Source organism: Delphinus delphis, chromosome 19 (assembly GCF_949987515.2).
Source record: "Delphinus delphis chromosome 19, mDelDel1.2, whole genome shotgun sequence".
In the NCBI taxonomy this organism is placed as follows: domain Eukaryota; kingdom Metazoa; phylum Chordata; class Mammalia; order Artiodactyla; family Delphinidae; genus Delphinus; species Delphinus delphis.
In genome coordinates this window covers 47,810,585-47,837,009 of record NC_082701.1, presented here as the reverse complement: position 1 = coordinate 47,837,009, position 26,425 = coordinate 47,810,585, and the positions used below count along the sequence as shown (strand labels likewise).

The following is a 26,425-nucleotide window of genomic DNA, read 5'->3' as shown; positions in this document are numbered from 1 at the left end:
GCTCATTCATCCCTGGAGGCTGCTGGCCATGGGGCTGCTAGGCCTGCTCCCCCTGAGGCCTCTGGGGTGGGAGGTACAACACCCCTGAAAGCTTCCTTTCTGGAAGGCTGGGGGCAGGAGCTGTCGGACTTCTGGGCTGTCCTGCTTCACAGGGGCCTTTGCAACAAGGGCAGTGGGGGCTGGGGTCATGCAGCCCTCCAGCTGGGAGCAAACCCGATCTTGGTGGCTGCCCGCAGGCCGCCTCTCGGGCCACAGAGGATCTGGCAGGATGAAGAAATGGGGGAGCTCAGACTTACGGGAATCTCAGGACCTGCGTCAAGAGGACTCCTGCCCAGAACCCCTAGATGGAGACCCTAACTCCAGGCCAGCTCCAGCCAAGCCCCACAGCTTCCCTGTGGCCAAGAGCCGCAGCCGGCTCTTTGGAAAGGGTGATTCGGAGGACACATCCCTCATGGACTGCTCTTATGAGGAAGGTCAGCTGGCATCCTGCCCGGCCATCACAGTCAGCCCTGTTGTCACCGTCCAGAGGCCTGGGGATGGTCCCACCTGTGCCAGGTAAGCTGCATCTGGAGCTCAGCCTCCCTCTCCACCAGGAGCCTAACTGGCCCAGCTGGCTGAGGCCCCAGCCGTGGAGACACCATGTGATACTCGAGTTTATGGGCTGAAGGTCATAGAGCTAGGGAGCTGGGGGGCCTCCAGAGGTCGCCTGGTCCAGCGTCTGTACTCATAGGACCTTCAGGACATGTGGCCACACATGCTGGCATATATGCTGATCCTAGCTGCTGGCTGATCTCTGGGTCCAGGCTTAGAACGCTCACCAGCCCTAATCATGAGGACTAAGTTGGAAGGCTCAGGCGCAGGATGCTTTTAGACAGAGTACAGAACAGTTCCAGTGAGAGTGCACCAGGCCTCCCACCTCCTCCGAAGCAGGACAGGGACTGCACAGGGCTGGATGACTTCTGTGGCCCTGTGAGGATGCTTTTTCACTTAGCAGAGGCCAGCCAAACCCCTGCCCTCCATCCCCTCCAGGCTCCCCCAGCCTCTGAGCAGGCAGAGAAGTGAGTGGCCTGGGTATTGGAGGAAGTGGAGGCTGCAAAGACTTTCTAGATGATGCCTACACACAGGGTGGGGACACAACAGGGGTACACGCGCCCCACTGTTCCCTGTTACAGCCTGGACTGAGCGGTGGGTTTTGTATCGTGTTTTTTCCCCTTTTGGTTTGCCTCGGGGTTTAGTTGTGCCCCCTGACAGGCTCTGAAGGCCTCAGGGCTGAGACCAGAGTATGAGACGAAGGTGTTTTCTGGCCCTTAGGCAGCCATCCCAGGACTCTGCTGCCGAGAACCTCAAGCTCTATGATCGCAGGAAGATCTTCGAAGCAGTGGCTCAGAATAACTGTGAAGAGCTGGAGAGCCTGCTGCTCTTTCTGAAGAATAGCAAGAAACATCTCACGGACAGCGAATTCAAAGGTGGCCCGGAAGCCGCCGGGTCCCGGGAGTGGCCCCGCCGTGCTGCCTGCTCTGACCCCCATTTTGTCTTGCAGACCCGGACACAGGGAAGACCTGCCTGCTGAAAGCCATGCTCAACCTGCACGACGGGCAGAACGACACCATCCCCCTTCTCCTGGAGATCGCCCGGCAGACAGACAGCCTGAAGGAGCTGGTCAACGCCAGCTACACGGACGGCTACTACAAGGGTGAGGGAGGCCCGGGCCGGCATGGCTTTGCCCACAAGTTTGCCTGGATCCAGGAGGGCACCGTCATGCCCGGGAAAGGCTCTGAGCTCCTTACTCCCTGTCCAGCCACTGAGTTGGGATCTCCTGGTCCTGGGGGTCCCTGCACCCCCCACCCCCACAATGGCTCGGTGCTCCTTACACTTGGGCCATTTTGATTCCTTCAGCTCCCAGTCTGGTGTTCCCTGTTCTGGGGGTCTCTACTCCTGCCTCAGGGCCTCCTTGGGCCTCCTTTGGTGGGGGGTCATGCTGCATGTTCTGCCCACGCCCACCGCCGGCACCTGTCCGGGCAGCCCCCGCAGGACGACAAGCACAAAGCCAACAGCACGCGTCCTCCACAGGCCAGACGGCACTGCACATTGCCATCGAGAGACGGAACATGGCACTGGTGACCCTCCTGGTGGAGAACGGGGCCGACGTCCAGGCCGCGGCCAATGGGGACTTCTTTAAGAAAACCAAAGGGCGGCCTGGCTTCTATTTTGGTGGGGAGACCACGTGGTAGACACTTGGCTTTTTGATGATTGCTAAGGGGAGGTTTGAGGTGGAGATGGGGGGAGTTGGAGGCTGGGTGGTGCAAGGGCCAGTCTCTTCCTGGGGAAGCCCACCGCTTGCCTGTGTTGGCTGCAGGTGAGCTGCCCCTCTCCCTGGCTGCGTGCACCAACCAGCTGGGCACCGTGAAGTTCCTGCTGCAGAACTCCTGGCAGTCGGCCGACATCAGCGCCAGGGACTCGGTGGGCAACACTGTGCTGCACGCGCTGGTGGAGGTGGCTGACAACACGGCCGACAACACCAAGTTTGTGACGAGCATGTACAATGAGATTCTGATCCTGGGGGCCAGACTGCACCCTGCGCTGAAGCTGGAGGAGCTCACCAACAAGAAGGGGCTGACGCCGTTGGCTCTGGCCGCCAGCAGTGGGAAGATCGGGGTAGGGAGGGGGCATCATGCCTGAGCAGGGGGTGCTGTGGGAGGGGCCTGCCTACCTTCCTAAGCTTCTGACATCGCCACCGCGCAGAGCCCTGGTGCTGCCCCACCAGCCTGTAGAGGGAGGGCAGGGGGCATTAGAGTCAGCCAGGGGAATTGTGAGATGCCGAGCAGAATTCATCAGCTCACACGTGGCCGTTTCTGATTTCCAACTCTGAGCATCACCGACAAGACACAGAATGGGGGTGGGGCGCTGGGGTCTGGGGATGGGGGTGGGTTGATCTGAGGGTGAAATGGAAAGAGAAGCTGTTGGTGTTTTTTCATGGAAGATAGGACTTTTGGGTGATATGGGGTCCTAATGGGGTGGGGCAGGCCCAAGCCTGTGGACGATGTCAGGCCATGGAAGGCTGAAGGTGGGGCTGGGCAACTGGGAACTGGAGGGGAAGGGGCTTCTCAGTACCAGAGGATTCTGGGAGCTTGACTCTGTTCATACTGAGTCTCTTAGGATGAGAACATTGGTTTTATAACCTTTATAACCTTGGTTTTATTTCTTGGATTTTATTTCCTTCTGGCTTGAGGTTTTCTAGAGTGGACCACTGCAGTCCTTCACTGTGAGATGGGAGAAATGGGGGGCCAGGTGTGATCAGGTGATGGGTCCGATGTGGCTGCAGTTGGGGTCTGAGGCAGTGGGAAGTTGATCTTGATGGTGGTCGGGAGGCTGCTAGATGGGGGTGGGGCTCTCCTGGGGCTTGGGTGGGGTCTCCAATGGGCTGGGAAGCAGAATTATTCTTGGAGCAGAGCTGGTAGGGAATGCAGCCCGTGCAGGGCCCCAGGCTGGCCTCTAACAGGCTCTTGTATCCCTGCGGCAGGTCCTGGCCTATATTCTCCAGAGGGAGATCCAGGAGCCCGAGTGCAGGCACCTGTCCAGGAAGTTCACCGAGTGGGCCTACGGGCCCGTGCACTCCTCACTGTACGACCTGTCCTGCATCGACACCTGTGAGAAGAACTCAGTGCTGGAGGTGATTGCCTACAGCAGCAGTGAGACACCTGTGAGTGGGCTGAGGCTGGGACCCAGCCAGGAAGGGCTTCGGGCCTCACTGCACCCCAGCCCCTACTCCCACTCCCTAATCTGGCTCTGGCCCCTCCCATCAATGGAAACCTGCTACCCGGGGCCTACACCCTGCGGTCTCATCTCCCCATTCATTCCCACCGAATGTCTTCCTGCATCATACAGTCAATATATGATAATATTCCCATAAAACTTAAATATTTCAAAAATACATAGACAAGAAAAGAATCCTCCTTTTCTACCATATAAAAACATGTAGCTTCATTTTGTTTATATAAATGGGATTATACTATATATAGTACAGAACAACCATGTTTTTCACTTAGTGGCATGTTTTATTGTTTTTTAAATTTTTTATTTTGGCTGCGCTGCTCGGCTTGCGAGATCTTCCCCGACCGGGGATCGGACCCGGGCCCCCTTCAGTGGAAGCACAGAGTTCTAACCACTGGACCGCCAGAGAAGTCCCTGTAGATAGTTTTATATCAGCACATATGAGTCTGCTTCATTAAAAAAAATTACTGCAAGTATTCCATAGAAGGAATGGGGTGTAAATATCCACAGAATGACATTTGAGTTATTTCGTTGTTGTTTTTTTTTTCCTACTACAATGCTACCGGCCACTTGGCATGGGTTTGAGAATTTTTCTATGAAGGACACCTGGAACTGGAATTGCTAAGTCAGAAAGTATGGCCTCCAAAAAGATTTCATGAATGTACTTGCCCACCACCCATGGGTACACATCTACTTGTGTCCTTGCCAACCTGGGTATTACCAATCTTTTTTTTTTTAACCTAGTTTAAGCCCATGGAGCCCAAAATGCTATCTCATTGATGTCTTAATTCTTGTTTTCTTGCTTACCGTGAGGCTGAGAATTTTTTCATGTGTTTTCAACCATTCATATTTCTTTGGTAGATTTCCTGTTCCTTGTCCTTTGCCATCTCTTCTACTGGACTGTTTGCCTTACTCTTTTAGTGTGTAGATGCTCTTGTTATGAAATGAATTGATCCTTTCTCTATTGCATGTGTTTCAGATATTTTATTTTCTCCTAGTCTCTTGCAAACTTCATTTGCATCATTTGCTTATACAGAGTTTTCATTTTGAGAGTCGAATTGGTTAGACTTTTTCTTTCATAGCTTTTGTGACTTGTGTCTTGCTTTGGAAAGCCTTTTCCACTTCAAGATTGCACATACATCTTCCAATACTTATATTTAGTTCCTTTGTAGGTATTTTATGTTTGGCTTTTAAATTTATCAAGAATTGATTTTTGTGTATGTGTGAGGTAGGTGTCTTACTTATTTTGTTTACAAATGAGGGTCCCAATGCCACTTAATGAAAAGTTTATCCTGCCACCACTGCTGTTCCATCTTTCTAAGGTGACAGGTGCTCCAGGCCCTGAGGCTGACTTTGGGGGCTGTAGTCTGTGCTGTTGGTGATGATGGGCTGCCATGATGTCTCACAGGGCAGAGGCTGCACTTACAGGGGCAGAATCCAGAGGAGGGAGAGGCCTGGCTTGCTTTATTCTGTCCTGTCAGCTCCCACCTGGGCTGCCATGCTGAATCTGGGCCTCTGACTCAGAATCCCTGATGTAAGTGTTCCCAGAGGGCTGGCCCAGGTAGGAAACAACCTCAAGAAGGACTAGGGTGTTTGGCCTAGAGAGAAGGCTCTGGGGCCACGGCTGCCATCTGCACATCTCTGGAGGCTTTCAAGGGCTGGAATGCAGTACTGGGGTCCCGAGTGCAGAGCGGGGACCACTGGTGGGAAGCAGAGAAGACCAACTTTACTCCAGAGAGCAGGATTTCCCAACAAGCTTCTTGGGGCAGCAGAGAGCTTCCCATCCCCAAAGGTATTCAAGAAGACACTGAACATGGTCCTTATTTGGGGAGCTCCAGCTTGGGTCAGAGTTGCACTCAATGGCCCAAAAAGGCTAGGATGACCTGATTTTGGCTCATCCACATCCTAGGAATACTTGAACTTTACAGAGAGCTCGTTGATGTGAGACTTTTGCCCCAAAGCAATACTTGTAATGGTGGTATCCCAGGCACTGGGCCCACTCACGGCAGGAAAGACTTCCCCGTTCCCTTCAGTCTCATGCATAGGTAATTGCCACTCCCACCTGGATAGCCTGTCTGACTCAGGGCCGGAAATGGGAGAATTAAGGAATTCAAAGGCCTCTCCCTCAGCAGCCTCATGCTAAGCTCTGCCTGTGCCAGGCTCTTCCCGACACTGTGGGAACAGCAAGGATGTAGGCTCTTGGGAGAGCGTTATTACAGAGCGTGGGCGTAGAATGTCGGGTGACACTGGTACGCTCTTGAGTGTCAGGGGCTCTTAGGGTCACGTGTCCAATGTCACCCCTTGTTCACTGCACAACAGAGACACTGAGGCCCACGGGGGGGCCACGTGGGGAGCCGGCTGTGACCCTCGGCTGCCGCCCGAGCTGAGGGCGTGGTCCTGCAGAGACGTGGGTGTGATGTGGTCCTGTGAGACGGGTCCGGGACGAGTGAGCCTCACTCCTCTTTGCTCCCCTTAGAATCGCCATGACATGCTCTTAGTGGAGCCGCTCAACCGCCTCCTGCAGGACAAGTGGGACAGATTCGTCAAGCGCATCTTCTACTTCAACTTCTTCATCTACTGTCTGTATATGATCATCTTCACCACGGCCGCCTACTACAGGCCTGTGGAAGGCCGGGTGCGCCTGGGGCTCGGGCCTCTGCGGGGGACGAGGGGAGGGGGCGGGCGTTCCTATAAGACCCCGAGACCACGGGCCCAGGCCAGACCCTGGAGACATGGAAGAGTCACCTGGAGATCTTACGTCCCTGTGCTCCGTCCTCCCTCTCCTGGTCGTCTCACCTCCCTCTCCTGTTCTCAGCCCCTCCTTTAGCCTCCGGGTTCTGAGAGGCCGAGCCTGTGGTCGCTGAGGTCCCTGATCGCAGGGGGGCAGTACTAGGTTAGAAAGGATGCAGGAACTGGGGCTCCAGAAGCACCTCTCCGCTCGTCTGGGTGTCTTCAGGGTCCCAGGTGGCGTCATCCCTGAGCACATTGCCAGCCCTCTCACCTGCCTGCTTTTGTTCACTCACTTGCACATTATTCATTCCCTGGACATATACTTCGAGGGCTTCCTCTAAGCCAGGCCCTGGGTTATGCATCAGATTAACTGAAGACCAGACTTTTTCCGCTACGCTACCGGGAGCCATAGACTCCCTCAAGTTTCTGAACTGAGAACTTTCCATTCAGTATCCAAGCACTTAACTTGCTGCCTTTATCTCCAGGTTGCCTTGCTTGTAAATTTGGTTGAAAAACTCAACTTCCTAGTTAGGTGCAACCCAATTTCTATACAACTATTAAGGCCATCTAATGACTTTATTTTAAGAGAAACGAAATGTGTGCTCATGAGACAAGCTAGTGAACTAGTGCTTATGAAACATGGGTGATCGGCTGGAAGGAAACCCACTCTGGAAAACTGTGGCTGAAACACAAGGACGACACACACACGTGCGTGGGCGCACACGCGCGTGCGTGTGTGTGTGTGTGACGGTGACGTCTCTCCCTCCACCATCCGTGGGGAACCTTGACAGTTCTGGGAGACCAGGCGTTTGCCATAGGCTGTGGGAACAGCAGGAAGCACATGTCATTGGATCTGTAAGGGTGCCTCCACCTGATGCCACCACCATCCTCCCAGCCAAGCAGAGCTCCAGGTTAGGACATCATCCAGGAGAGAGCACAGTACAGTAAGGATACTCCTCTCAGCAGCTGGAAGCTGCCACTTTGGAAATCAGGTCCCACAGAGGGGCCTCCTTGCAGGTGTCCCCATAATTATGCATTGTCTTCATTTGTGTCTCTCTCTCCTGATGGAGGCTGAGCCTTTCCAGAAGGGGCTGGGTCTTAATCGCAGGGCTCTGTACCAGGTAAATGTTTGTGGAATGAATGAATGAGTGAATGGAATCACTAACTTCTCTGCCCTTTGCAGCCTCCCTTTAAGCTGAAACACACCGTTGGGGGCTATTTCCGAGTCACTGGAGAGATTCTTTCTGTAGCAGGGGGAGTCTACTTTTTTTTCCGAGGGGTAAGCATTCCTTCCAACTCCGTGAGTTTCCACTATCACCAAAACAAAAAGTCAAGAGACTCACTCAGCGCTCACCCACTTTTAATTCATCAGCCACATAATGGCCCTGATAGAGGAGCTTAGAGATGCACAGGTGAAGATGAGATCCCTCAGGCATTCACAGCTGTGGGAGGGTGCAGGTTTGCCCAGTGGGTCCCTGCAGACCCAGGGCAGTCATGCTTGAAGACAGGCAGTCAGGGCTCCCCACTGAATGTAATTTTTAATTACAGAGATAGAGTGGAAGCCTCTTAAGAGACAGGATCATGACTAGTAGTTGTTTAATTAATTGAAACAGCCCATTATAGCTCTGAATAATGAAAGAAATCTATATGTAAACTGGAACCATTTTAACTAAAAACTCAAACATGCATATTCCTTGGCCATTCTTCTAATATATGTGGAACCACTGTTGCATGTACAAAGGGACCTGAATGCAGAATTTGAGATTATTGTGATTTTTTCCTTTAATCTTTTTTTTTTTTTTTTTTGCGGTACGCGGGCCTCTCACCGCTGTGGCCTCTCCCGCTGCGGAGCACAGGCTCCGGATGCACAGGCTCAGCGGCCATGGCTCACGGGCCCAGCCGCTCCGCGGCATGTGGGATCCTCCCGGACCGGGGCACGAACCCGCGGCAGGTGGACTCTCAACCACTGCGCCACCAGGGAAGCCGCCCCTTAATCTTTTTGATCTAAGCTACACCTCTTTTTTTTTTTTTTCAGTAACTCACCTTTAAGGAGTCTTTCCAAATCACTGGACTCTGTCTTCACAGAAACAACTGTTTCTGTTTATTTTCACCCTCCTAGTTTATATTTTAGTAAAGTACAAAGCTGCAGTAGCAAGTGCAGTGGGCAAAAAGCATTATTGGCAAACAGGATTAACCAGTGGGAGGGCAAGGCGGGTGTGGGTGTCCTGGAGGGGAGCATGCACCGTGGGCATCAGTCAGAATGTTTTCGGGGGGTGGAGAGCACTGGTTTACCCTGGGGAGTTAGTTCGGTGGAGGATGGTTAAAGAATTTTTACTGTAATTCAAACTTCTTTAAGAAAATTAGGAAGAAAAAGTACAAATTAAAAAGAAGGAAAAAAATCACCCAATTCCATCATTCAAGCACAGCAATTAATAACATTTTGGTGGTTTTCCTTCCCATCTTTGCTTCTAGGTATAGCTGTAATTCCACTCTATTTTAAAAAAATCTTCCTGACCGAGTACATAACATTACCCCATTAGCCTGACCCATCCTGTTTCACTGTCTTCATTATCTTTGCTTTGATGCACTCCCATGGTCCATCGTGGCTCCATGTAGGAAGCATTCTGGGCGCTCACCATTTAACCTTTCCTGGGATCTTACTCTGTTTACCTGCAGATTCAATATTTCCTGCAGAGACGGCCATCACTGAAGACCTTATTTGTGGACAGCTACAGTGAGATGCTTTTGTAAGTGATAGTGACTCTTATGCCTCTGTAGCAGATAGCATCTTTTGGGCATGAGACCTGGGGTTACAGCAATCAGCTCATTCTCACTCATTCTCTCACATCCGCTGGGCCTGGCACATAGTAGGGCTTCATAAACATGTTGAATGAATGATGGAAGGCACCCAATAAACGTTTGTCGGGTGAGGAATACTGAGGGTCCACTCTGTGCCAGGTATGTTCCAGGTGCTAGGGAATTTCTTTTAAATCTGGCACATCTGAAAATATTTCTACTATACCTTCACGTTTGATTGATAGCGAGGTTGGTTATAAAATTCTTCTAAAATTGTGAAGATATTTCTCCATTTTTTCTTTGCTTTCAGTATGAAAGGCGACAAGTCCAAAGCCATTCTGATTCTGAATCCTCTTTTAAGACCTCTTTTGGTTTTTCTCTTCCTAAACCTATAGTATCTTCTGTTTATTCCTAGTGTTTGGAAACTTGATGTTTCTTGATGCAGATTTGTTTTTATCCAATATTCTGGGTACTTAGTGGGCTCTTTCAATCTCTAAATTTATGTCCTTTATTTTTTTGTATATTTTCTTGAATTATTTCTTGGTCTCTCTTCTGGAACTCCTGTGATTTGTATATTGAACCTCCTGACTTCGTCCTGAACTAGTTCTTACATTTTTTCACTTGTGTTCTCTTTATTTTTGGCTCTTCTTTCTGGGAGGTTCAAATCAATTTTAATTTCCGTTCTTTCTAGTGAGTTTATTATTTTTGATATCATGTTTTTAATTCCTAAGTGCTCTTTTAAAAAAATTCTATTTGTTTCCCCCCCCCCTTTTTTTTTTAAGTTTATTTATTTATTTATTTTTGGCTGCGTTGGGTCTTTGTTGCTGCACATGGGCTCTCTCTAGTTGTAGCGAGCCGGGGTTTCTCTTTGTTGCAGTGCGCGGGCTTCTCATTGCAGTTGCTTCTCTTGTTGTGGAGCGCAGGCTCTAGGCGTGCAGGCTTCAACAGTTGTGACTCACAGGCTCCAGAGCGCAGACTCAGTAGTTGTGGTGCACGGGCCTAGTTGCTCTGCGGCATGTGAGATCCTCCTGGACCAGGGCTTGAACCTGTGTCCCCTGCACTGGCAGGTGGATTCTTAACCACTGTGCCACCAGGGAGGCTCCTATTTGCTCCCTTTTATTACACTTTATTCTTGTTTCATGGATGCAATATCTTCTTTTGTCTCTCTACGACTATTAAGATAGTTTTTGGTAATTATTTTCTTTTTGCATAGCTTTTGTTTGCTCCAAATTGTTGATTCCCATTTGCTTGTTTAGTTCTCTCTTTCATGTAGAGGCCGTTCTCAGAATATTTGGAAATCTTTGATGTCTGCTCATGATTAAGAGTGGAGGACTGAAAAGCTGGTTGGAAGCTCTTAATGTGTGAATGGGGCTTATCAGTTTTTTTTTTTTTTTTTGCGGTACGCGGGCCTCTCACTGTTGTGGCCTCTCCTGTTGCGGAGCACAGGCTCCAGATGCGCAGGCTCAGCGGCCATGGCTCACAGGCCCAGCCGCTCCGCGGCATGTGGGATCTTCCCGGACCGGGGCACGAACCCGTGTCCCCTGCATCGGCAGGCGGACTCTTAACCACTGCGCCACCAGGGAAGCCCGGTGCTTATCAATTTTTAGCTGCATTATAGTCTGGTCTAGATAAACAATTTGTTGGAGAATGTCCAAAGTCAATCTGTTGGATCTTTTCAATCTCCTATCCGGAGGGAAGAAGTCTAGCTGCCAGCTTCCTGAGAGCTGAGTGGAGAAGAGGGCTTTACGTAATGTCTTGTATAGAAATCACACAATCTCCTGTTTTGGGTAAAATACCAATGCTTTCTTGGGTGTCTGATGAAACCGGGTCCAAAGACCCTCTGCTTTATCTTCTTCAGAGACAACACCTCCACTCTTACTCACGTCAGGTCTCTTCACCTCCCCTCGAAAGCCTTTTGAGTTTCCTTGATGAAACGAGTTGGTTCTCAGGTCTCCACACTATGGATTTGGCTTTCTTGGGTCTGCTAGGTCAGTTTCCATTTGTTCACTACGTCCCAGCTTCCAGAATTCTTAGGTGGGGACTCCATTTGCTTATGTCAGCTGGCGTCAGTTCTTATTTTGGCCAAGGGTCTGCAGATGCCGAGGAATAGTTTTTCTTTGCAGCAGAACTCCAATTGACGAGCCAGTTTAAGGACACTAGTTTTCAGGACACTCACATCAGCACAGCGGTGACTTTTTGCTGGGTTCTCACACACAAATGGGAGGTTGGGTGATCAGTGCAGGCTTCTGTGTTAATGCAGCTGTTGGGCGGGCACTTCCGGGAGGAGGCCATGATGAACAAGGAGACCTGGGACGAGTAAGTAAAGAAGGGACCACTGAGCAGACCCTGTCATAGGATCGTCGTAGGATAATGATCATAGGATCATCCAGACGTCCTCCAGCCTGTCCAAGGCTCCGAATAGGGCAGCCCTCACCAGACTAAAGAGTGAAAGGACATCTTCCCTGGCTCCTCACCTGAGTTTGAGGGTGTGACCAGCAGACTCTACCTGTGGTTCTTTAAGAGAGCACAGCCTAGACCTCCTCAGAGGCCTAGGCCTCCCAGGTTCTCTGTTGTCTGTGAGGTTATTGTTCCCAGGGACTGGGCAGGGAGGATATTGGAGCCTGTTTCTCAGCCTTTTTTCATTATTGCCTTTTTAGAAAATTTTTTTCCTAATTGCCCCTCCCATGAAATCTCCTACTGCAAATGTACTATATATGCGTTTATGTAACTGTATTTGTATCTGTGTTTTGTGTGTAAAAAGGATAAGATTTTGCACATGCAACACCCCCTCCCCCTGCCCCCCGAACCGATTTTTGCCTCTTGGGAGCGATACTCCTCCCACTGAGACTCATGGGCTGAAGGAGGGAGGACAGCCATCCCCAGCTCACCCGTGGCCTGGGGCTGTGCCTCTGAGGAGAGGTCCAGGCATCTGGGGTCTTGTCTGTGAGGGTGCAGGCCCCCCGGTGCCCATGGACAGGGCTTGCTGTCCCTCCCCCGTCAGCTTCGTGCAGTCGCTGTTCATGCTGGGGACCGTCGTGCTATACTTCTGTCACTGCAAGGAGTACGTGGCCTCCATGGTTTTCTCCCTGGCCATGGGCTGGACCAACATGCTCTACTACACCCGCGGCTTCCAGCAGATGGGCATCTATGCTGTCATGATCGAGAAGGTGGGTGCCGGTGCCGGAGCGGTTCTCCGCAGAGCCCGTTTACCTCCTGAGTGTGTGGGACCCGGTCTGGGGAGTTGTTGTCTGGGGAGGTGCTGCTTTAAGACCCAGTTTTGCAGAGAATTCCCCAACAATGAGGCAATCTGGCCTTGACCCAGGTGTGGGGGGCTCCCCTGAAACTTGACCTGCCACATGCCAGGCCCCCCTCTCCCACCAGAAAAAGGCCCATGGGCGGGGGCGGGGGGAGCTGTGGTGACTCCCTCATGACACCTGAGCTGAAAACCACCAAACCAAACCTACCTGTCTGTCCTCTGATTCCACTTGGGCTCAAGATGAGCCCCCAGGCCGATACAGTCCTGGCCCTTCCCTTGGCCCCTCCCGGGCCTTGATTTGCTTCTGACAAGCCTGCTCTCTCCCGCAGATGATCCTGAGAGACCTGTGTCGCTTCATGTTTGTTTATCTCGTTTTCCTATTTGGGTTTTCCACAGGTAACGGGCTTGGTCAGGGCTGGTGGGGGGCAGGGGATCCCGCTGACCTCAGCTTCCTGAGGACCCTGCCGGGCTGGGTGGGGAGAGGCCCACCGGGGTGTGTGTCTGCAGGTGACAGAGCAGATGGACAGTGAATACACTGAAATAGTAGGAGAACTTAGAAATTGATTCATAAAAGATTTTAAGTCATTTTAGAGGTATGAAGTGCTGCTTACCTATAGTATAGCTGCATTTTGGCTCAATTAAACTTTTTAAAAATTTTGATGTTATTTCAGAAAAGCCACAAGAATAGTACAAATAACTTCTCTATAGTCTTTACTCAGATTCCCCAAATTTTACCACATTTAAAAAAATCACTTTCTCTCCCAGCTACACACACACACACGCGCACGCGCGCGCACACACACACACACACACACACACACACACACACTACACCATACTTAAAAGAACAGAGTGAGTTGCAGACATGATCAGTCCTTTAGCGCTAAATACTTCAGTGTGTATTTCCTAAAAACAAGAACATTCTCTTACCTAAACACAGCATAATGATCAAAATCAGGAAATCAATATCAATACAGGACTATTAGCTCATTTCCAGCCTTATTCAAATTTCACCAATTGTCCTAAAAATATCTTTTACAGAAATGAAAATCCCAGATCACGCATTACATTCACTTGTCAAGTCTGTTTGGTCTCCTTCAGTTGGGAGCAGTTCCTCAATCTTTCCTTTTCTTTTGTGATCTTAGCATTTTTATTGAGTAAAGACCAGTTTTTACAATGTCTCTCAGTTTGTGTCTGTCTGATGTTTCCTCACAATTAGATTTCGGTATACATGTTTGGTCAGAATATCAGTGAAGTAATGTGTGTCTTCCTTATATCAGGAGTCCCGTGATGTCTGTCTGTCCCATTTCTGATGATAACTTTGTGGTTCTTTTTTTAGAATTGAAGTATAATTGATTTACAATATTGTGTTAGTTTCAGGTGTATAGCAAAGTGATTCAGTTACACACATATATGTATGTTTTTTCAGGTTATTTTCCATTATAGTTTATTACAAAATATTGAATATAGTTCCCTATGCTATACAGTATATCCTCATTGCTTATCTATTTTATGTATAGCAGTTTGTCCCATAGTCCTAATTTATCCCTCCCCTCTTCCCTTTCCCCTTTGATAATGGTAAGTTTTGTTTTCTATGTCTGTGAGTCTGTTTCTGTTTTGCTTATAGATTCATTAATATTATTTTTAGATTACACATATTAGTGGTACCATATACTATTTGTCTTTCTCTGTCTGACTTACTTCACTTAGTATGATATTCTCTAGGTATATCCATGTTGCTGAAAATGGCAATATTTCATTCTTTTTTATGGCTGAGTAATATTCCATTGTATATATATATATACCACATCTTCTTTATCCATTCATCTGTCAATGGGCACTTAGGTTGCTTCCATGTCTTGGTTATTGTAAATAGTGATGCTATGAACATTGGAGTACATGTATCTTTTTGAGTTAGAACTTTTGTTTTTTCCAGATATATGCCCAGGAGTAGGATTCCTGGATCATATGGTAGCTCTATTTTTAGTTTTTTAAGGAAACTCAATACTGTTTTCCATAGTAGCTGCACCAATTTACATTCCCTCTGGTGATGTTACCTTTGGTTACCTGGTTTTGGTAGGTCTACCAGATTTATCCGCTGTCAAATTATTATCTTTCCCTTTGTAATTGATAAGTAAATTGTGAGGTGATGCTTTGAGACTGTAAATATCCTGTTTCTCATTAAACTTTCACCCAGTGATTTTAGCATCCACTGATGGTTCCCACCTGAATCACCTGATCCTGTGATGGTTGCCAAATGATAATTTTCTAATTTATTCTTTCTACGTTTGTTAGCTGGCATTCTATTGTCTGGAAGAGCTTTCCCTGCAGTAACATAATGGAAGGGGTTTCCATTCTCCTACATTGATTTATTTATTTACATCAGTAGGGCCTCTTTGATTCTTTTGTGTGTGTGTGGATTCTCACTTTGTTAAGTGGGTTATAACTCCTTACTATTATCATTTCTTTTCATGCTCAAATTCTCCGAGAAATAGTCATCAGGGGTCCCTTGCAGCTGGCTCCTGTGCCCTTTTGACACACCACATCCTTTTCTTAGCAACTGAGTCCTGCTTTGATCCCCATCTGAGTCCTACTGTTACATGGTTCACGTGGTATCCTGTCTGGGAGTGATGGGCAGCTTTGACTGGAAGGGATCTCATAGGGATTAGTGTGGGCTCTGGCGCTTGATCTGAGCCACAGGAGGGGATAAGGCCAAGGGGGTTATGCAGTAACCATGGGGCACAACTGCTACAGAAGCTCTCAGGCTCTGGAGTATCTCTCCCAAAGAAGAGTACAGAATGCAGCAAGAAGCCATTCTGATCTGAGCTGCTTAGCCCCCATGGTTCTGGAATGGGCTGGCTCTGGGCTACCCTCTAAGGGGCACAGGCAGACAAAGGTGTGACTGAGAAAGTAGATGCGGACCCAGGGCTGACATGTAAGGTTAGGCAGCTTGTGTACTGCACACACGTGACCGTGTCACATTGTGCATATATACTTATTTTAGCATTTTTTTTCCCCTGGCAGATGATGATAAAACTTTTCTATTAATAAAACAGTATATTATGACAAACTGATAGTTTTGAAGAAGGGAGTGCTTTTAAAAACAAAAATCACACAAAGGTTTCTCACAGCCAGGCCAGAGTTCCTGCCGCAGACCCATCCTGGGGGTAGTGGGTGTTCATGTTGGGGAACCTGGGGTCTTGGCTTCCATCCAGCCACATGTTCCCCATGCCCTACAGCGGTGGTGACACTGATTGAGGATGGGAAGAATGGCTCCGTGTCGGCTGAGTTGACGTCGCACAGGTGGCGAGGTCCTGGCTGCCGGCCGTCCGACAGCTCCTACAACAGCCTGTACTCCACGTGTCTGGAGCTGTTCAAGTTCACCATCGGCATGGGTGACCTGGAGTTCACGGAGAACTATGACTTCAAGGCTGTCTTTGTCATCCTGTTACTGGCCTATGTGATTCTCACGTACATCCTCCTGCTCAACATGCTCATTGCCCTCATGGGTGAGACGGTCAACAAGATCGCACAGGAGAGCAAGAACATCTGGAAGCTGCAGGTGGGCGCTTGGCGGGGTGTGTGCAGCACGAGGAGATCCCCTGCACGCTTTGGGGAGGGTGCAGAGAGCCTAGCCAGGCCGCGGGCTCAGGCAGCAGCCTCTCCCTCAGTTGGCTCCCCCTGGCTCCTCCCACAGGGGTCCCTGCCCAGGGTCACCAGCGGGTGTTTGCAGACTCTGTGTCTACTGTGGGCTGGGCAGTCCCTGCGGGGAGGAGATGGAGGGTTCAGCTCCACGGGGGTGCCTGTCGCAGAGGAACTCCATCTAGAGTGGGCACCAGAGACCAGACTCGGGAAGCAGCTAATATGGGATGGGCCCTGAGAGCTGCATCTTTGAGACACCTGGTCTACATCTGCCTTTCCAACTAATGATAAAAGCATCATTGTTATTAAGTAGCACTGGCTCTACACCAGGTACTGTTCTAAGTGTCTTACGTACATGCTCTCTTTAATCCTACAGTAATGCTACCAAGAGGGCACTCTCACTCTCCCCGTTTTTGGGTGAAGGCACGAGGCATAGAGAAGTTAGGTATCTGTGTCCAAGGTAGCCAGGACTCGGCACAGGCAGTCTCACCCCCGAGCCTCTGCTCTTAGCCACTATACCACGTTGCCCCTTTGTGAGCTCCTCAGGGGAGGAACTGGGGCTGGCACACTCCATCCAACTCATGGTTGCCCTGCCCAGACCCGGAAGGCACCAGCAGCGCCTGTGCAGGTCTGAGCTCCATCCATGGAATGTGCACCCGCCTGGCTGTGGGAACCAGCCTGGTGCAGAGGGTTCTGGAGGTCCGGCTCGGAGGCGCAGGGACGGGGAGAGACCCTGCAGACGCTGATCTTGGCAGGTGACACTGGCAGCCAGGGGCGGCTCCTGGATGAACCCTCTGCCCCTCTGCCCTTTGTGTCGTCCTGCAGAGAGCCATCACCATCCTGGACACGGAGAAGAGCTTCCTTAAGTGTATGAGGAAGGCCTTTCGCTCAGGCAAGCTGCTGCAGGTGGGGTACACAGCTGACGGCAAGGACGACTACAGGTGGTGTTTCAGGTAATTCCCAGGCAAGAATCAAAGCTTGGGGAACTTGGGGGCTAAGCTATGGATATTGGGACCCAACAGAATCAGCTGTGGGTACAGAGGCCTAACTCAGGGCTCACCTGTGGGCCTGGGGATTCACCCAGAGCCAGCTGTGGGTACAGGGGCCATTCCAGGGCTTAGCATGGGTATGGAGGACCCACCTGGAACCAACTGTGGGAACATAAGCCTTTCTCAGGGTCTCTTGGGCCCAGTCATGAACATAAAGGACTCTCCCAAGGCAGCTGTAGGTTCCGGGGCTGCCCTAGGGGTTGACTGTGAGCATAGGGGCCCCACCATAGATCCCAGATGGTGGGATCCAGACATGAAATACTGGTAAATGAGGTGTCCAGAAGGGGTCACCTAGCGATCAGGGTCGGAACCAGGACTCCAATCTTTAAAGTTCCTGGGTCCCACAGTGTGGTCAGAGAACTCATCTTCAGGGGTGGTGTCCAAAAGGCAGGCCCCTCTGCGCCTCCTCTTGCCAGCTGTGTCTCCCCATCCTGGTCTACGGGTGTGGCCTGCGGGGCGGGGAAGCTGGCCGTGGACCACCAGCTCCCTGCTCCCTCACCTCCTCCCCTTGCAGGGTGGACGAGGTGAACTGGACCACCTGGAACACCAACGTGGGCATCATCAATGAAGACCCGGGCAACTGTGAGGGCATCAAACGCACACTGAGCTTCTCCCTGCGGTCGGGCCGAGGTGAGGGGAAGGTGGGCAGTTGAAGCCTTGGGGTCCCCCACTCCTGGAGCAGCCCCAGGTGTCAGCCACCCACATAGTCATGGGCGCTCCCGTGCTCTCTCGCACGCCTGCGCAGCCCGCTGCTCCGTGTGCCCGTGCCCGCTAGCTCTGCACGCCCCCCTGGTTGTCAGTGCCCCAGAGGAAGCCGTCAGCCCACGTCCAGCCTCTCCGTGGGTGCCCTGTCTCCTCCTGCCCAGTCCTCACACCCAGCATCTGCCTTCAGCTCCGTGAGGCTTACGGACACAAACAGGGACTCTCACCCGGCCCAACACATCCAGGCAGGCAGAGGAGGGAAGAGTGGGAGGAGAAGATGTACACCTTGAACAGAGAAGCCCCATGGAAAATCACTACCAGAAAAAGTCCTTTCATCATTAATAGTAAACATTTTAACAGTGGACATGAAATGAAAGGTCCAATGGAAGATATTTACCTAAAAATGAGGCAAGCCTAGTCTTATATTGAAGTCTTATTTTGAGTTATAATTACAACCCTGCACTAAGTCTGTTTTTCTTTTTTTTTTAAGTTGTGGTAAAATATATATAACATGAAATTTGCCATTTCCATCATTTTTTTCAAAGTGTACAATTTGGTGGCATTAATTATATCCACAGTGTTGTGTAAGCGTCACCCTTACCTATTTCCAAAATGTTTTCATTCTTCCAAACAGAAACTCTGTACCCATTCAGCAGTTATCTCCATTTCACCCTCCTCCCAGCCCCTCTATTCTACTTTCTGTCTCTATGAATTTCCCTATTCTAGGTACTTCGTATAAGAGGAATCGCACAATATTTGTCCTTTTGTGTCTGACTCGGTAATGCTCCATTGAATGTATATACCATATTTTATTTATCCATTCATCTGTTCCCTGACATTAGTATTGTTTCCACCTTTTAGCCTAGTGTGAATAATCCTGTGAACACTAGTGTACAAGATTCTTTTTGATTTCCAAATATCCAGTCTTCTGGGTGGTAGTAGAACTGCTGGATCATGTGGTAATTCTAGGTTTAACTTTTTTGAGGAGCTGCCAAATTGTTTTCCAAAGCAGCTGAGTCATTTTATATTCCCAGGAGCAACGTACCAGGGTTTCATTTCCTCACCTACACTTGTTATTTCCTGTTTTCGTTTTGATTATAGCCATCCTAATAGATGTGAAGTAGTATCTCATTGATTTACATTTCCATAATGACTAATGATTTTGAACATCTTTTCATGTGCTTATTTGCCATCTATAGATATTCTTTGGAGAAATGCCTATTCAAGCCCTTTGCCCATTAAAAAAATTTTTTTTATAGGAGTCCTTTGTAACTTTCGGATATTAATTCTTTATCAGATATATGATTTGTCAATATTTTCTCCTATTCTGTGAGTTGCCCTTTGATGTACAAAACGTTTATTTTGATGAAGCCCAATTTATCTATTATTTTCCATTGTTGCCTATTCTTTTGGGGTAATATCCAATAAATCATTGTCAAATCCGATGTCAGGAAGATTGTCCCCTGTGTTGTTTTTGTTAGTTTTTTTTTTAAAGAGTTTTGTAGTTTTAGTTCCCTAACATTTTTAAGTTGCTATAAACCTTGGACTGTTTCACAGAGTTCTGACTGCATTGGTTCTAAAGTTTCTGCCTTTTTAAAAAATGTTTTTGTGGAGGCATGGGTGTTTAGAGCGGCCTACTTTGCCAATTTGCTGATGTTGCTAATTCTTTTCTTTAATTTTTAAAAACAAATTTATTTATTTTATTCATTTATTTTTGGCTGCGTTGGGTCTCGGTTGCTGTGTACAGGCTTTCTCTGGTTGCGGCGAGCGGGGCCTACTCTTCGTTGCGGCGCACAGGCTTCCCATTGTGGTGGCTTCTCTTGTTGCAGAGCACGGGCTCTAGGCACGCAGGCTCAGTAGTTGTGGCTCACAGGCTCTAGAGCACAGGCTCAGTAGTTGTGACGCACGGGCTTAGTTGCTCCTCGGCATGTGGGATCTTCCCGGGCCAGGGCTCGAAACTGTGTTCCCTGCATTGGCAGGTGGATTCTTAATCACTGTGCCACCAGGGAGCCCAATGTTGCTCATTCTTAAATGAACAAATGAATCAAGTGTTGATAGTTTTTTTTTTTTTTTTTTTTGGCTCGCTCGGGGAAAGGGCATGATTTTTCAGGCAAACTTGCCTGTTAGCATGACACTGCATGTTGAATATTGCTTCATAGAGAAGCTCATTTTTTTATATTTCACAAACTTTAAAAAGTATACTTTATTGAGATGTAATTTACATACAATAAAATGCACACATTTTAAATGCACAGTTTGATAAGTTTTGACAAATGTACACACTCAGGCAACCACTACCCCACTCAAGATACAGAACATTTCCACCATCCCAGAAAGACCCTCATGCCCCTTTGTAGTCAATTCCACCCTCCCCATCCCAGGTAACTATCTAATTTCGATCAGTATAGATTAGTTTTATATCAGCTTTTGTTTACCTGAAAATGTTGATTTCATCTTCGTGTTTGAAGGATATTTTCATTGGATATAGAATTCTAGGTTAACAGGGGTTTTTTTGTTGTTGTTGTTTTTAATTTTAACACTTAAACTGTGATTCTCTGCTGTCCTCTGGCCTCCATTGTTTCTGATGAAAATTCACCCGTAATTTGCACTGCTGTTCTCCTGTCTGTAGTGTGTCTCCCCACCCTCCCCCCACCCCCGCCCCCAACCCCAGCCCCGGCTGCTTTCAAAACATTCTCTTCATCTTTGCTTTTCAGCAGTTTGACTAAGATATGCTTAGGTTTGGTTTTCTTTGGTTTTATTCTGCTTGGGGTTTGCTGAGCTTCTTGGATCTGTACATCAATATGTTTGGAAACTATATACACTTTGCTTTAGTCTCCCTATCTGCTCCTTTTACATGCATGTTAGACCATTTGATATTGTCCTGTGGGTTTCATTTGTTCATTCCTCCTCAATTTTTTTCTATTTCTCAAATTTGATAATTTCTATTGATCTGTCTCCAAATTCATTGACACTTTCCTCAGTCATCTCTAAACTGCTATTAAGCCCGTCCAGTGAATATTACACTTCAAGCGTTAGGCTCTTGGTTATGGAATTTCTATTGGGGTCAGTTTCTACTGACTGTTTTTTTCCTGGCTGTGAGTCACATTTTTTTGTTTCTTGTATGTCTAGTAACTTTAAATTGTATACTGGGCATCGTAATAATATGTTGTAGAGACAGTTGATTGAATTTTTATCCTAGTTGGCAGTTCAGTTACTGATGAATCACCTTGAACTTGTGTAGGCTTAGTTTTAACCTTTATTGTGGGAGGCCTGTGGAAATTCCAAGGTATTTGCCAATCCCATCAAACTTGTAGGACTCAACCTCCAAACTGTTTCCCCTGTGGATCTTGTCGGGGCTTGGTTAGAGGCTTTTTAGGGTGGGTCTCGAGTAGATCTTACTTTAGTGTGTGTACAGTAAGTAGGGTATTTCTGGTATTTTAGCTTGATCCTCAGAGTAGAAAAAGGGTGGTGAGGAAGTCTCTCCACTGGCGGGGCTGGATCTCCAATATCCCTCAGTACGGCTCAACTTCTGGTGTCTCTGTCCCACTTTCAACCCCATAGCATCCGCTGTCTGAGAAGCCTGTGCAAGTACAGCCCAACTGTGAGCCAAGGACTTGGGGGGACCCCACCCCAAAGACTTCTGGACCTCTACCCCTACAGCTCCCTTCTTCCTCGTCTCCTGCACCCTGTCCCACAGATTCTAGCTGCTTCGGCTGCTCAGAGGCACGGCCACTTCGGCTGCTCCCTTCTTCCTGAGCTCAGAGGCACTGCTACACTCTGCTTAGACTCCAGCTCGCTGCACTGTAGTCTGAGAACTTGTCCCTAAGCAATACGTTAGGGCGATCACAGGGCTCACCCTGTGAATCTCACTTCTCTCAGCAATTGCAGCTTCTCAGTCTGTTGTCTTATGCCTGAAGACATTTGCTGCATGTATTTTGTCCAGTTTTATGATTGTTTATAGCAGGATGGCTAGCCCAGTACTAGATACTCCATCAGAGCTGGAAGTGGAAATCTATTTTATTAAGAGGCTTACTTTTGGAAAACTACTCAAGGGCTTCATCAGTGTTCCCAAGGGCCTTCTGCAGTCCTATACTCTCCCCACAAGTTTCATTAGAAGCACTCCCCGTGTCATGTCATAACACTTATTATCTCTTTTTCGGTTGTTAACTGGTCCAGCTTCACCACAGAGCCGTTCAAAGATGGCTTTGCAAGGGATTCGAGTAGTTTTCCAACGTTGCCCTCATTGATTTCATGAAACCACACACCTTTTTACAAGATCTGCTGTTTCACTTTGCAGTTGATTTGCACTGTGTTTGCATGACATTGTTGGCTGTTTGAGGCATCGCACGTTCACTATGCTATTAATAAAGACATTGATCCAGTGACAGGGATACACACACACTCATGTTACTTGGGGAGGGGCTAGGAGATGGTTAGAGGATCCCTGGTTTCACACCTATGCTTAAGTAGGGAGTATTTCCTGAGGATTTTGCTTTCCTATACAACCTCGTAACAGTGGAAACTCCCATAATGAATAATCAGATTATTCAGGTAACAGGGAACTCTCCCCACCCACATAGCACTAGTGATTGGGAAGGCATGAGGGAGCGCAAGAGAGAAAGGGCAGGGAGGAAAGTGGTCAGTAGCTGAGCTAGGGAGAGCACGTGAGGGGGTCTTCGTATCAGGACTGTGGGAAGCAGGCACTGGGAGCCCCATGCCTGCTTTGAGGGCCCAGGGACTGGAGCTGGGCCAAGCGGTCTCTGAGGAGGGGTATCCCCACCATCCATCCAGCCAGAAGATGGTATCTTCAGTGAGCACCTGGCCTGTCTCCCTGTGGAGGCTTCCTGCTTCTATGCCTTCCCTGAAACATCCTCCTGGTGCTTGTATCAGGCTGTGGTGAACGGGGGCAGGCCAGTGTCAGCCTGCGGGCCCAGGGGAAACCCGAGGCCTGGAGAATTCATCTGGGAGGTCACAATGGGCCCAGCCTCCCACATTCCTGATGCCTTTGGGATGTGACCAGTGCAGGACACCAACAGAGGAGCCTGAATTGTGGCCTGAGGGCCAAAGGTGTGAATTTAGGCTGGTTTTCTAGAAAGATCAGACCCAAGATGGCCAGCCAGAGGCAAGCAGAAGGAGAGCACATACAGCTGTTCCTCTTGGCTGTCACTTCTCTGAGGTTGCTGGGGGGAGGGAGGGGCTGGAGATCGCTCTGGGGGGTGACAGTGGGTCCTCCTCAGGGGCTTCCTTGGATTTCAGGCCACACATGAGAGCCCACTTCAAGGCCCAGTGTCACCATGGTTCCCTTGGCATTGTTCCCAATCTGCTATTCCCTGGTGGGGCCTGAACCCCAAATCCTCATTCTTTGGCTGGGGTTCATCACCCTGCAGCTGACCTGGTGTGGAGCCGCTCCCAGGGCAGCCCCAGCATTGCTCTCCCTCCCACGTGGGCAGGGAGGAAACTGAGGCTGAAAGCAGCACCGGAAAATCCTGAGGCCACAAGCAAGTCAGGGTGGGGTCGAGGAGGAGAATTTAGGAGCTGCCAGAGCAGATGAGCCTCCTCGATCAGGTGAGGAAAGAGGAAATGGCACTGATCCCTGTGTTCCGGAAGCACCGATGTGCTTGTGCCCCCTTTTATCTGGAGGGTGGTAAGGCCAGCAAACGACTGTTTGGTATCGTTTTGCTGCTTCCAAAGCAGTAATAGTGTTTCATCTTTCAGCTGCAGGGAGGAACTGGAAGAACTTTGCCCTGGTTCCCCTCTTAAGAGATGCAAGTACTCGAGAAAGACACCCTGCCCAGCCTGAGGAAGTTCATCTGAAGCACTTTGCAGGGTCCCTCAAGCCAGAAGATGCCGATATCATCAAGGATTCTGCTGCTTTAGGGGAGAAGTGAGGGACCACACAGGGTGCTCTCAACCCTGTGGGCCTTAGGAAAGCCTACTGTCTCCGGTAAGAGGGTGTGTAGGGGCCACCAGTGATGCCTCAGCAGCCTGGCCCTACCAGCACCCTCCTCGCAGGCCCTTTCCTAGACCGCACGGAACAAGCTGCACGAGGCATTGCTGGATGCGTGGGTAGAGCTAGTCACGCCACCCTCACTGTCCCCAGCTGACTCTCCTAACACAAAAGGATATCGCTTTCCAGTTTTTACTGACTTTATCAAACATGGCGAATGAGAAATCGCCACGGGCATGTACGCGATGCCCCAGTTTCCTTTGATTTTATATTCCTGGGAGTGAAAGGCAGCGATGCCCAGGGAAACACCTTTCAGAACAAAACACTTCTTTGAGATAGAATGCCGAAGCCCTTGTCTATTTTGTCCTTAATATCTCCCCTGTCCAGAGTGGTCTGGGGGTGACGATGTTTGCTCCTCCGAGAAGGTGGGGGAACCTGGCCCCATTCCCAGCTCTGTCAGAATCAGGTGTTTCCGGAGTGACTCCCTCCTTCTGTGTGATCCATCCCAGTTCCAAAAATATTAGCTCTGTCGCTGTTCAAATGAAAGTACAGAACCATGTCCCAAAGCCACGTGGCAAGAATTTTTTTAATGATCTTCCCTCTGTAGTGGCCATAATCCTGCTCGCCTACAGGGATACCTACTTCCACCTCTACCCATCCTGCCGTCCATCAGATAAGTACAGAAATAAATACATCTGTCATATCAAGTGTGAACTCCATGTCAGTCATTGAGCCGGCGTAGCTCATTGGCTCCGTGTGTTCTGTGTGTGCACATGCGTGTGTGTGTGCGTGTGTGTACTACCTTGTATGGCTAGGAGCCTCTGGTCATGCTTTAGTTGTTACCCGTGTGTGAGGGCACTCCTGCATGCATACACCTACAATAGTTAGCAAACTGTGGGCCAGGGACCAAGTCTGGCCCGCCACCTGTTTTGGTTAACAAACTTTTATTAGAACACAAGGCAACCTTTCATTTCTGTACCGTCTCTGGCAGCTTTCATGCTACAACACAGAGCTGAGCAGTTGCAAGAGACTGAATAGCTTGCAAAGCCTAAAATATTTCCTTTCTGGCCCTTTATGGAAAAGTTTGAGGATCCCTGCTTTACGGACTAGAATGTAAGAAAGAATGATTTAGAAAAACCCTCTGTCCCAAACACTGGCGGGTTTTGTTATGTCTGTGGCGTGTGGAATGAGCTGCCTAGTCGTGAAATTGTTGGATGTTGATTCCCAAGATGAAGGATGACATTAGCTGCGGCCGGGCTTCAGCCCTTCTGTGAGAAGTCTATCCGGAGGGAACACTGGGACCCCCTCCTCCAAGTTCTCCAGCAGCACATCTACCTCCACACACAAGCCCAGCAGAGGATCCTGAGTCTGGTTGACGAAGCGGCCAGGCGTGTAGTGAGCCATGGCCAGACCATGGCAAATGAGCATAGCAGAAGGACACCGACGGCTAGAACGAAGGGAGTGTTTATGTGATGTGCTCCATGTTCATTATCCTGTAAGCCTCCTAATCGCCCATGAAGAGCTATTATTAGCTCCATTTTATAGATGAGAAAACTGAGACTGGAACAGTTAGTAAGTTTACACAGCGAGGAAACAGCAATGCCTGGGTCCGACCCCAGGCAAATGTGACTCCAAAGCCAGAACTTGACTGTGGTGCCAGGTTGCATGGCAGAGAACGGGCTGGGGCATGACAGCCTAGCCCAGGGTTGGAAGGGAGACGTGCGGGCTTCTGCTTCCTGTTTGGGTTTGGGACTCCTTACTTTACCCGTAGGCCTTCCTCAGAAAATGTGCAGACATTAGATATTTTCAAATGTCTGCAAATTGGATCAAACCTCCAAACTCAGCGCTGGAAGGAATCTTGTGGGTGTTCTTTTGTAAAATGAATGATTACAACCTTTGTGTAAACCCGGGTTGTTTAAAGGAGGACACACCTGCAACTAGCTTGGTCTTTTTTATCTGTCGCTGTCTCTTGATCTCTCTCAGTTCCCATGTCCTCCACTCTCCATCACTCGGAGGCAGCATGAGTCACCACCCAGAATCCCTGATGGGCGGGCTGCTCAGCTCTGCTAAACCAGGGACAGCTGTGGCCACTGGGATGCAGACGGACCCGCTGCTGACCATTGGGTGGGTCTGCTCAGGCCTGAGGCTGCTGATGGAGCTCTGCCTGGCTCCTGGTCCCCCCTCCTTGCTCACTGCACCAAGTGGGGCATTTTCTAGAGCAGGTCAAGAGATCGGCCCCTCCCTGGCTGCACCCCCTCCCCCGAGACCCCTCCTCTCCCTTCTCCCTTCTCCTTCCTGGAGGAGGGGGTACCTGTGGGCCTGCATCTCGGGCCTGATGTCTGCAGGGCTTGGGAGGTGTGTGTGTTGGGGGGGGGGGTCTTCTCAACACTTGCCTGGTGTGTCCCCCCTAAGGGGTCAGGGCTGACTCAGTGGCCTGGGGCCACTCAGTTGGCTGCAGCCGGACTTGAGTTTAGATGTTGCCCAAGATCGTCACCACAGCTTGAACGTGCCTGTGTCTCTTGCCTCTGAGTG

General features: G+C 49.4%; 1 protein-coding gene across 1 annotated transcript; it reads left to right on the top strand.

Moving 5' to 3' along the window:
• The first annotated feature begins 253 nt into the window (after nucleotides 1-253).
• TRPV1 (transient receptor potential cation channel subfamily V member 1) lies at nucleotides 254-24,545 on the top strand. The gene is made up of 15 exons (XM_059996881.1): nucleotides 254-555; nucleotides 1,312-1,466; nucleotides 1,541-1,693; nucleotides 2,071-2,211; nucleotides 2,357-2,655; nucleotides 3,521-3,700; nucleotides 6,248-6,406; nucleotides 7,685-7,780; nucleotides 9,178-9,248; nucleotides 12,299-12,464; nucleotides 12,883-12,949; nucleotides 15,793-16,115; nucleotides 17,021-17,148; nucleotides 17,759-17,874; nucleotides 23,662-24,545. Exons 1-15 carry the CDS (start codon nucleotides 269-271, stop codon nucleotides 23,832-23,834), a joined length of 2,514 nt encoding a protein of 837 aa, XP_059852864.1. The 5' UTR covers nucleotides 254-268; the 3' UTR covers nucleotides 23,835-24,545.
• Nucleotides 24,546-26,425: the final 1,880 nt, after the last annotated feature.

Bases quoted from the DNA above. Each gene is read 5' to 3' on its own strand.
- TRPV1 (XM_059996881.1), top strand. From the start codon at position 269: ATGAAGAAATGGGGGAGCTCAGACTTACGGGAATCTCAGGACCTGCGT. The intron at 556-1,311 runs GTAAGCTGCATC...TCTGGCCCTTAG, and splicing joins GATGGTCCCACCTGTGCCAG to GCAGCCATCCCAGGACTCTG. The intron at 9,249-12,298 runs GTAAGTGATAGT...CTCCCCCGTCAG, and splicing joins AGCTACAGTGAGATGCTTTT to CTTCGTGCAGTCGCTGTTCA.